The sequence below is a fragment of the Fusarium solani genome (genome assembly GCF_023522795.1).
Source record: "Fusarium solani strain SB1 chromosome Unknown bctg00000003_1, whole genome shotgun sequence".
In the NCBI taxonomy this organism is placed as follows: Eukaryota; Fungi; Ascomycota; class Sordariomycetes; order Hypocreales; family Nectriaceae; genus Fusarium; species Fusarium solani.
The window spans coordinates 3827671-3838819 of record NW_027072154.1 but is presented as its reverse complement, the minus strand read 5'-3'; the positions used below and the strand labels follow the sequence as shown (position 1 = coordinate 3838819).

Here is an 11149-nt window from a genome sequence, read left to right as displayed (position 1 = left end):
CAAGTTGGAACGATGTACCGCTCCTTGCAACACAAAAATCCACGTATGGACAACCGGAGTTTCTACCCGGGCGTGCCATAGCGCCAAAAATTCTCCTAGCCCTCGATAGCTTTATGAACATCACCATGCCTTCAGCCTTTTGACACTATCCAGTTACAATAACAACCAAGGATTCAAGATCAACTGAGCTGTCATAAGTTACATCACGAGGCCAGTGTGTTTAAAAAGCTAAGTTGAGGCCTGAGCCCTTCTGAAGATAACCCACATCGGGAGGCTAACGAAAAATGAGGGACGGTCTTCGCCAGAGGTCTGTTGACGCTCGACAAGCCCAACTTGCCTTTGTGGACAATTGTCTTCCTCCCCCACCATTGACTTCTTATTCCGCTTCTTCTTTATTGTCGAAAATCGGTACGCAAGGAGACGGTCAGAGGAGTCAACGTGCTCCAACTCATCTTCAGCGGCATACTGCCCTTGGTTGCCAGTTCTAGCCTGATCAGAGGCCGAGTCGATCTCGCCAAACTCTTCTTCCAGTTTTATAGATTCAGCGATTGGGGCTGGAGGTGGAGGTTCTCGGATCGTCTTGAGGCCTGTGATGAGACACAAGGAGCAATCGTCATTGTTCTCCCTCCAAGCTCTGACTGGCTCCAGATTCATGCTGTTATCGAGGTATCCTTTTGGATGACTGAGAACTTGGGTCTCGAGTATTTTCAACTCGCTTTTAGGTATGCCATCGATATTCTGGACTTCCAGGCCCCTGATTCTGGCGAAATGAACGACCTTGGCCTCTTTAGGATTCCTGAGCTTTGGGTAAAATTCGTCTTGGATGGTTGTGCGAATGTTTTCCTCTGGTATGGGGACCCAGACCTCTGCGTTGAGAACCGTGAAATCGACTACCGGGTCTCTTAAATTGGAGACGATATCGCCAACTCGGAGTGGTGTCTTTGGGTCGCGAGGCTGGCTCAGGGTAACCCGTCCTTTCTCAGTCGTGTCTAGGGTGTTGGTGGACATCCCCTCGGTCTTCGGAACCGCCTTGATCACAGGCTCCGAGATAAGAGGTAATGATAGCCAGCTGGTGTTTTTCGGAGTAACTTGACGGAAGCAGAAACCTGGTGAGGGGTTCTTTATGTCTATGCCTTAGGCATTGTCAGACCAAAAAAGTGGCTTGAAACTTCCCGGCTTGTGGAACATCTTACAACACCAGCAACCTACCATGTGCACTCCGAACGTGTAGGCACCTAGACAACACATGCTTAATGCGACGGGCCAAAAAGAGAACAAAAAAACATACAACACCGGGGATTCGCTGGTCGTCACCGACCCAACTACTAATCCGGCGCTTCGCAGCTTGACTCTGGGGGAGCGGACGGGACCCCGTATTCTCTACGAGCTATGGTCGTATGTGCTAGAGAGTGCGGTCTGGCAGGCTCTTCATCCTTTGGGCGGTGACTGTCATCAGTGATTGGGACATCCCTACTACGTACGTACTGTAGATAGGCAGCCGCAGAAGTAACCACCCTTTCGTTGAGCCTTGACGTGGCCCACTACGTAAGAGGCAGATAGGGCGGTGGGAGGCAAACACCTCGACACCATCTCCTGCGGGAAAGCCAGTTGCCCGGTTCCTGGCCCTGGCCTGGTGACGCGGGCCTCGTGCCAAGATCCGAGATCTGCACCGCCACAGATCAGAGATTACTGCGCCACACTTTGAGTGGTTGACAGTTGGGAACAGAGAAGAGAGAAAAAGAAGTGTGTGGATGGGGAATGCTGCAGAATGGCATTCTTGGTGGCAAATCAAGGGTCTTTGAGAGTGTTCCGTTTCTATGCGACGCCTGTCGGCCTAATCATTTCGCTTGTGATCCCCGCCATGACAGCCCAGCTGAAGGAGGGTGTGGCGCAGCAATCATGACGCCGTAGTTGCCTCTCGGGCGCCGAGACGCTTGGCGGCCGCGCAAACCATGGCACGGCAGAAAATCAGCGACACGGAGGCAACCTACCCGAGAAAGAGCGAATCATGGCGCACGCGTAATCTTGTATAAAGACACATGACAAGGCCGCGCATGCATTGCATTTCAGCTGAAACCGCTTCCCCTCTATATAAACGAACAGCAACTATCTGATTGCTGAATCATCTCCATCTATCTCATCCCGCGAGAGAATGGGCTCTCTGTTCGTCATTCCGCCTGATCACGACGCCCAGAAAGCTGCTGACATTCTCCCTACTGCTAGGCACCAAATGCGCCCTTCGATCGAATCTTCCCTGGGTGACCAGGGCCTTGCTACCGAGCAACGCAGCCTGCTGGACCTCATTGACAAGCTTCAATTCGCCCAGCTCGACGATGTCAAGCTACCGCAGATTGTCGTCGTCGGCGATCAATCCGCTGGAAAGAGTTCTGTCCTTGAAGCCTTGACCGGCACACCCTTCCCTCGAGATGCCGGCGCCTGTACGAGATTTGCGACCGAGATTCGCATGCGAAGAGCGAAGGAGACCAGACTCAAGGTATCCATCATTCCCGACAAGACACGACCCTACAATGAGCAAGCCCGCTTGCTACAGTATGGCGGTGATGTCACCGGCGACACTCCCTTCGATGTCATGATGCGGGATGCGACCGAACTCATCGCCCCCCGAAGCATTCCCGGCCGATTCGCCGCTCGAGATATTCTGGTCGTCGAGAAGAGTGGCCCCGACATGCCGCTCTTGACTCTTGTCGATCTTCCCGGTTTGGTTCGAGTCGCCAACCGTGACCAGTCTGAGGCCGACATCCAGACTATCGAGGCACTCTCCGATCGGTACATGAAGAGCACCCGGACAATCATTCTCGCCGTCATCGGTGGAAACAACGACTATGTTCAAGCTCCCATCCTCAAGAAGGCCCGTTACTTTGATCCTACCGGATCACGTACCATCGGCGTTCTTACAAAGCCCGACATGACGGAGCGCATCGGCCTTGAAGAGAAGTTTATTGAGCTTGTGATGAACAAGGACCGGGAGAACAACTTTAAACTGGGCTGGTACGTCCTACTCAACCCTGGACCCGGCGAGCGATGGCAGACACCCGAGGAGCGATCCCACCGAGAGGCCGAATTCTTCACTAGAGGCAAATGGGCAACTCTTCCACCCGAGATGTGGGGTATCGGCGCCCTTCGTTCCAAGCTGAGCACCCAGCTTCAGCGACACATTGGCAAGCATGTCAAGACCCTCCGCCGACAGATCCAACAGGCGCTGGACGGATGTGAAGCCCAGCTCAAGGCGATGGGCGTCGGCAAAGACACTCCCGAGGAGATGCGACTCCAGATGGGCGAGCTCTTTACCGCATCCAACAACCTCGTCACCCCTGCCGTGAATGGTAACTACAAGAACCCCTTTGGCGAGCGATTCTTCGCCAGACAGTCAAGCCCCAAGGGAACGCCATCACAGAAGCTTCGTGCCCGCACTCGCGAGGAGAGCGAGCGCTTCGCCCGGCGATTCCGACAGCACGGTCGCAAGGTTGCGTTCCAGAACAGCCAACCTGCTGCTGCTGCCAACGGCGCCGACGGTTCCGGCCTTCCTGCCGCTGGCACAGTTGGGGATCGCTCCAAGAAGGACTTTGCCGAGCATGAAGTTGAGCCCCTTCTTCGTCAGATCCGGGGTAACGAACTTCCTCTCGACTCAAACCCCCGAGCCCCTTACATCCTCTTCCAAGACTACTCCAGAAACTGGCCTGTCCTGGCGCAAGAGTACAAGGACAATGTCAGCGTCATCTGCAACGAGTTCCTTGCCGATGTGATTGATTATGCCTGGCCTCTGCGCATGCGCGATCCTCTCCGCATGCACTTCCTCGAGATCAAGATGAAGGAGCTTCTTGAGAGCGCCGACAAGGAACTAGGCCGTCTCACCGACGACATGGAGCTGGAGGTGCAGCCCTTCGACCCCGAGTACGAAGAGCGCCTGAGGAAGTGGCGTGCCGAGGCCACAGAGAACGGAGGAACATATACCGAGGCCGAGGAAGTTCTGGAGAAGATGCTCATCTACTACGATCTGACTGCACGCATCTTTACCCGCAACGTTATCACCCAGGTTGTCGAGAGACACCTGCTCCTCGGAATGCTCCGCCTGTTCAACCCTATCGAGATCATGCGTATGGGCGACGCTACTATTGAGGCCATTGCAGCTGAGAACAAGGAGACACGGGAGCGTCGCAAGGCACTTCAAGCGCAGAAGAAGGCCATCGAGGAGGCTAGAAGCATCTGCGCCAGCCTTGCTATGCGAAGCGAGCTGCGGGCATACGAAGACGAGCCAGAGGAAGAGGTTGCTACAGACGATGAAGAAGAGTTTCCACGAGAGACGACCCGTCGTCAGGTCGGTGCCCCTCAGAATGGTGCACCCCAGAACGGTGTGCCTCAGAGCGGCCTCCTTCCAGCACAACCCACCCCGCCCCCTCCTCGGTCCCACGACTCTGTTAGACGCTCGAACCGTGAGAGCCGTGACGAGCGTGCCAATCGCGAGGAACAGCGAGCCAGCCGTCCTCCTACGGCTCCCCAAGAGGCTTATCAGAACAACCCTTACCGACAGGGTGACTGGGAACCAGTGTACCAATCACAGCCTCAGGAGCAGCAGACGCATGCTCCCCCGCCGCCTCCTCGTCCTTCAAAGGTAGGCCTGGGAGACACCGAGGCCTACTATGATACAGCCCGTCGAACAGACTCCTACGGGGATAGTCCTAGCCGAAACGAGGGCCGGAGAGAGGGCGCAAGACATAGACTTGTGAATGCCATGAGAATGGGCGGAAACTAAGAACATGATACTGTTTGGCTAGAAGTAAATTGGCTTTGGGGGGATAACTGTTGGCGTTAGAAACGAACTTTTGAGATATCCTTATCTGATGAAGCGAGTTGGTGATGGGACTCGGGCAGCAAGAATGCGCTCATTGTAAAGATAGAACTTGAATAAGATTTGCACTTTTCCACGTATTGATCAAGATGCTTCCGTGAATGTCTATATCCTGTGTGAATGACTGGAATGAACCTTGTCTATCGAGGAACAGGGTTGAAGGATTCATGACGGAGATCTTCGATACAAGGACCGATAAGAGCCCACAGTGATATGATTTTCCGACAGAAATCACTCATATAACAAAAGAAAACACAAAGAATTGCCTTGGAACTCGGCATCTCATGCTTACTTGTGGAGTTGATTCCTCCACTCGCCGCGTGTCGCGTGTTTTGCACCCTCGCATGGACTGCAAGCCAAACCTGCCGTCTTCCCCGGATTTACGTCACTTACGTCATAAGTCATTCGGGTTACACGAGCAAATCCGCAAACAACAAAAACAAGTCAATCTCCCTCTCGTTTTTCCTCACTCTGTTTCTTGTATAGAGTATCTCTTATACATCGTTAGATGAAATGGTTGGCAAGAGACTCTGGAATGGCGACGCTGCCAAGTACGACCGAGAGGCTCGGCACCGCGGCCAAGGCTATGTCGGCGACAATACCCACCACCCTCGGGACCTGGAGACTGGTCGATACCACTCATTCGACGGTCGCAAGGCGAGACCCAAGCCTGGGATCCTTAGGTTTCAGGATGCCGCTCGTACAGCACTCGAGGACGCCCGGCGCGGCGAGATCAAGAGAGCCCTTATGCATGGTATCGACAGAGAGGGCCTTGAGCAGTATCGCAAGACGGATGAGGAGTTGAAGGCTATGAAGAATAAGAAGCTGAGGGCTTTTTATGAGGCGCAGAATGAGAGATTGAATGATTGGCTTGAGGTGGATGCTGTGGTTATGGCTATTGCGGATGATGTCCTCGAGTCGATGAATCCGGATCCCGACCATGACGGCGACCAGGAGCGCTGTGGAGGAATTCAGCGTGTTGAGGGGAATATTGGAGAGCTTTTGCCTGATGAAGAGAAGGAGAAGAGGAGAAAGGCGAGCAGAAAGGCGAACTTGGCCATCAACATCAACGTGATAGCCAACATCTTGCTCCTCGCGGGTAAGGGTTTTGCTGTCTTTACCACCGGGTCGCTTTCTCTGGTGGCATCGCTTGTGGATTCGGCTCTGGATCTTCTCTGCACTCTCATCGTCTGGTCGACAAGTCGTCTCGTGCTCTGGCGACTCGAAGCAATGCGCCGTCGATTCCCTGTTGGAAAGCGTCGTCTCGAACCATTGGGCATCCTGGTCTTTTCCATCATCATGGTCATCTCGTTTCTTCAGATCCTTCAAGAATCAGTCTCAAGACTTCTTCCACCTCACGCAGAAGCCGAGATTCTCAGCTGGGCCGCCATCGCTTCCCTTCTGGCAACCATCGTCCTCAAGGGAGCCATCGGTCTCGGCTGCCGACCCATCAAGACGAGTCAAGTTCAAGCCCTCGTGCAAGACTGCAAAACAGACGTCATCTTCAACACACTCTCCCTTTTATTTCCATTCATCGGCTATCGCGCCAACATCTGGTGGCTCGACCCCGTCGGCGCAGGTCTCCTCTCTCTCTTCATAATCTACGACTGGGGCCACACATGCTTCAACAACGTGGTCCGCCTCTCAGGCGAAGCAGCTGACGACCACACCCTCAAGAAGCTCATATACCTCGCGTATCGATTCGCGCCCGTCGTTACGGGCTTCAAGAACGTGACGGCGTACCATGCGGGAGACGGCGTCTGGGTCGAGTTTGACGTGTTGCTGGACGAGAAGACGCCGCTTAATAGATCACACGATATTGCAGAGACGCTTCAGTATTGCGCCGAGGGATTGGTAGAGGTTGATAGGGCGTTTGTTACGACGGATTATGCTGTTTCGGGGCCTTTGGGGCATGCGTTGGATGCTGAGTGGAACCATTGAGTTGGGTGCTGAAGAGTAGATGAAGATCAAGACTTCTGGAGAAGAGTAGATCAAGGAGGACATTTGTGTAAGATATAAGTAGAAAATTAGATTGCCTGTAAATTTACATCATGATATACTCATAGCGTATGGTCTGTGGGTCAAGTCGAGATAGCTTCACGCCTAGTCCTGCAACTCACACGACAACCAACTAGACCATGCTTTCAGTGTCTGGCAGGCACACGCTAGCTCTCACGAGACACTGAAACTGTACCGGAGCTTCCTCAGGGTCTTCGGCATATCTATGGGCATTGGACCCTGAGTTCCAATGGCACTGAGGACCTTGATGTCCCCGTGATGTAATGCCCATCAAGGTAGGCCGTGGTGGTGATTCAGCAGGAACGACTCAATTGCTCAATCAGATAAGTCATTGTGAGGAACTTCCCGCAGTGTAGGAGGCCAACAGGGTCCTCAATCGTCCTGTCACTCGGTGAAAATGAGGGGAGAGGAGGCATCAACACAGAGGGGGCATCAATGGTAGATAACCTAGCTTCCTCCTCCAACTGCAGCCTCTACTCACCCTCACCCTAATCAACAATGGAGACCAAAACCAACATGGCTAACGACCCAGTGCAGGTCGAAGAAGACATCTACGACGTTCTCATCGTAGGCGCCGGCCCCTGCGGCCTCGCCATAGCCGCCCGTCTCCGCGAACACACCCCAGCCGCCCTCTTCACCGACGAAGAACACCGTCGCTTCCACTGGATAAGCAAATACGGCAACAAAGTAACCCTCAAGAACTCTCGCAGCGGCAAAGTAACAAACGGCCGCAAACCAGAGAGTCAGCCCGAGTACCGCATGCTCGTGCTCGACGCCGATGACGGCAACTGGATGGGCAGGTGGAAGAGACTCTTCAAGATGTACGACATTTCGCATCTGAGGAGTCCTATGCTTTGGCATGTTGATCCGCAGGATCGGGATGCTTTGCTTTCGCATGCGTATATGAACGGCCGTAAGGACGAGCTGATTGAGATTCGCCATTGCGTTGGTAAGGAGGTTAGCAAGCATGCTAAGAAGAAGATGATGGGGCAGAAGCTTTGCGGGAGAAGGCAAGTATCTTGATCCAGCCAGGATGATGGTTACTGACTCGTGTTTGAAGACAAGAAGCCCGTGTCGACATCAACCTACGGGAACAAAACGACTACTACAACCCCTCGTCGTCACTCTTCGAAGACCACTGCCAGCACGTTGCCACTCGGTACAGACTAGGCCCAGACCTAATCCGCCATGAAACCCTCCAGCACCTCGACTACGGCGAGGTCAAGGGCATCTCCATCAACGGTGAGGACCTCTTCACCGTCACGTCCAACAAGGTCCGACGGTACGCCCGCGCCGTCGTCCTGGCCGTCGGTCCAGCAAATGTGGCCAAGATCCCCCGAATCCCCGGCATGCCCGAGACGGATAAGCTCCCCCAGGCATGCCACAGCATGTATATCCCCGAGTTCCCTGCCCCCATTGTCATGAAGCGTATGGCGGCTCGCAAGCAGACAAACATCATGGTTGTCGGCGGTGGTCTCACATCGGCCCAGCTCTCAGACCTTGCCATCCGCAAGGGCGTCACTAAGGTGTGGCACGTCATGCGAGGACCTATTCGCGTCAAGCATTTCGACGTTTCCCTCGACTGGATGGGCAAGTACAAGAACGCCAAGCAAGCCCAGTTCTGGTTTGCCGATTCGGATGATGAAAGACTAGAGATCATCAAGGAGGCCCGAGAGGGAGGCAGCATTCCTGCTCGGTTCCTGAAGCGCCTTGACAAGCATCTCGCGGCAAAAAAGCTCGAGATCTTCACAGAGACAAGCATCGTAGAAGCCAAATTCGAAGGAGCCGACGGAGACGGTACTTGGGCCATCCAGACCAACCCACCCATCAAGGACATGCCCCCAATGGACTACCTGTACTTTGCAACCGGCATTCAAACCGACTTTACCACACTTCCCTACCTAAAGAGGATACTGGAGAAGCACCCCATCGAGGGACGCGGCGGATTCCCCTGTATCAACAACGACCTCATGTGGAACGACAACGTGCCTCTGTTCATGATGGGACGGTTGGCTGCGCTGAGGATTGGACCTGCGGCGCCGAACTTGGGAGGTGCGCAGAGCGGAGCTGAGAGAGTTGCCTGGGCTATTGAGGATCGTATTCCTCGTCCTGGCGAGGAGGACTTGGGCGGTGATGACAAGGAGGAGAAAGACCACAGAAAGGGATATCTTTCGGGACACGGCAACATGTATAGTTCGCTGGCGTGCGAGTAGGCTTTGTAACTACAATCAAGACAACCAAGTAATTCTCCAAATCTGCGCATCAATGGCCCTTTAATATGTCAGTACAACCTTCATCCCAACGACCAGGGTTCCATGCCGAATATCTCCACTTCTTCGGTATACCGTCACGGCGATTCGTCCGCTCGCATTTGCCCCGCCGCTCCACCAAGCCCCGGTCGATCGGAGGCTAAGCCCGGCACAGCCCCAACAACACCAAGTCCTTGTGTCCGTGGCTCATTTCCGGTATCTCACTCTGCTTCAAGACACCATCGACAACTCTTTCCCTTTCGCAACCAAGCCAAAGACTTGAGAATTGTTATTGGAAGCCAACGTTGTTAGAATATCCGAGATGGCGCGTACGGGTTCTCAGAAAGTCAAGACAGGCTGCCTAACATGCAAGTCCGTCACACATACCCCAGCTACAAACACAAACCCTTCACTAACACGACATCCACTCAGAACCAGAAAGGTCAAATGCGACGAGACGTGGCCCAAATGCAAGAGATGCACCTCCACAGGCCGTTCATGTGACGGCTACCGACCACCCCCGGTGGGCTCTCTCTCCTGGGACGTGCTGCTCCGTCCCCAGCCGCGCCTCCTCCCCTCCGCAGACGGCCGCGAAACCCGCAGCCTATCCTTCTTCCACCGCGCCGTGGCTCCCGTCATCTCGGGGCCCTTTGACGGCTCGTTCTGGACCCATTTCGTCACGCAGGTTGCCCACGCCGAGCCCGCGGCGCGTCATGCCGTCATGGCCATCAGCTCACTCTTCGAGAACTTTGACCCCAGCATATCTGGGGTAGCGACGATGGATAGGTTTGCCATATTCCACTATAACCAGGCCATCAGGAGGCTTGTCGAAGATCCATCCCCGGACATGGATCTCGTGCTGCTCGTCTGCATCCTCTTCATCTGCATCGAGTTCCTGCGGGGCGATCGACATACAGCCCTCAACCATGCCCACCACGGTGTGCAGCTGCTCAACCAGGCTGGCAATAATTCCAAACTCACAGCTGTGTTTTCGCAAATGAGCATCTTTCCCCTGTTTTTCGCCCAGTCGGGCACTGATTTTCCCCATCTCACCATGCATGCCTTTAACAGCAACGCCGCCAACCCTGTGTTTCGCAGTTTAATAGAAGCCCAGCATGCCCTTGATCTTCTCGGCATTCGCACTTTTAGGCTCATACGCGAAACGAGCCCTTACCGGTTCGATATCGACCCAGGAAGGCCCCCACAAGAAATGCTCGACGAGCAATTCTTCCTTGGCCGAGACATGACGGCTTGGGGCGATGCATTCGCAAGATTCCAGGCATCACGTCCTGCCGGCAGTCAAGAAGATACAACATCCCTGGCGCTCAAGACTCGGCAGATGGTCGCCGGAATCTGGGTTGCAGAGTGTTTCAACAAGGAAGAGATGGGCTACGACGCGCGCAAGTCTGAATTCGAGGAGATTGTGAGGTGTGCGCGCCTCGCGGCCGAGCAGAACGACTCGCTTGATCAAGAGGGACTCCCTCGGCCCAAGTTCATGTTTGACTTGGGGTTTAACCCGATGCTGCACTTTTTGACCCTCAAGTGTCGCTACTTTAACTTGCGCGTCGAAGCGTTGGCGTTACTAAAGAAACTCTCGTATGCGCGAGAATCGCTCTGGGATTCGTCTCTGGTGTACGACGTATCAAAGCGGATCATAGAAGTCGAACACAATGTCAAGCTCCCTACTGACAAGGTTATTGACGATGAAACGCTGCCGACAGACTTGGAGAGGGTGAGGAGCTTCTTCTGTGATAGAGACATGCCTGAGTCCTCGCTGTGGGATGATAAGGAGACGCTGGCAAGGAGGCCGATTAATCTGGTGGTTGCAAAGCCCGGCGGTGGTGTCGAAGTGAGGAGGGACTTCATCGGCGAGGACGTTTCGCACAGCATATCGCTAAACCTGACCCTGATCGGATTCTAGTTGGCAGATAGAAGACAATACAGAGATCATCTCTCTTAGACTGAGCACCCCTGACCATGCTTCCAAGAATAGCCAGGCACACAAAACCGGGGC

At 54.2% G+C, this 11149-nt stretch overlaps 5 protein-coding genes across 5 annotated transcripts; 4 read left to right on the top strand and 1 right to left on the bottom strand.

The window, feature by feature from the left end:
* Positions 1-228: 228 nt before the first annotated feature.
* Positions 229-2010, bottom strand: MRS44_006790 (uncharacterized protein; the record flags this gene model as incomplete). Its single annotated transcript, XM_065621878.1, has 3 exons — positions 229-1106; positions 1482-1664; positions 1992-2010. 3 exons carry the CDS (start codon positions 2008-2010, stop codon positions 229-231), a joined length of 1080 nt encoding a protein of 359 aa, XP_065477950.1.
* A 142-nt stretch (positions 2011-2152) lies between these two features.
* MRS44_006789 (uncharacterized protein) lies at positions 2153-4771 on the top strand (the record flags this gene model as incomplete). The annotated part of the gene is made up of 1 exon (XM_046274516.2): positions 2153-4771. One exon carries the CDS (start codon positions 2153-2155, stop codon positions 4769-4771), a length of 2619 nt encoding a protein of 872 aa, XP_046139587.2.
* Positions 4772-5380: 609 nt separating this feature from the next.
* MRS44_006788 (uncharacterized protein) lies at positions 5381-6808 on the top strand (the record flags this gene model as incomplete). The annotated part of the gene is made up of 1 exon (XM_046268849.2): positions 5381-6808. The coding sequence occupies one exon, from the start codon at positions 5381-5383 to the stop codon at positions 6806-6808; it is 1428 nt and encodes a 475-aa protein (XP_046139588.2).
* A 576-nt stretch (positions 6809-7384) lies between these two features.
* MRS44_006787 (uncharacterized protein) lies at positions 7385-9099 on the top strand (the record flags this gene model as incomplete). The annotated part of the gene is made up of 2 exons (XM_065621877.1): positions 7385-7835; positions 7952-9099. The coding sequence occupies 2 exons, from the start codon at positions 7385-7387 to the stop codon at positions 9097-9099; spliced, it is 1599 nt and encodes a 532-aa protein (XP_065477949.1).
* Positions 9100-9457: 358 nt separating this feature from the next.
* MRS44_006786 (uncharacterized protein) lies at positions 9458-11056 on the top strand (the record flags this gene model as incomplete). Its single annotated transcript, XM_065621876.1, has 1 exon — positions 9458-11056. The coding sequence occupies one exon, from the start codon at positions 9458-9460 to the stop codon at positions 11054-11056; it is 1599 nt and encodes a 532-aa protein (XP_065477948.1).
* Positions 11057-11149: the final 93 nt, after the last annotated feature.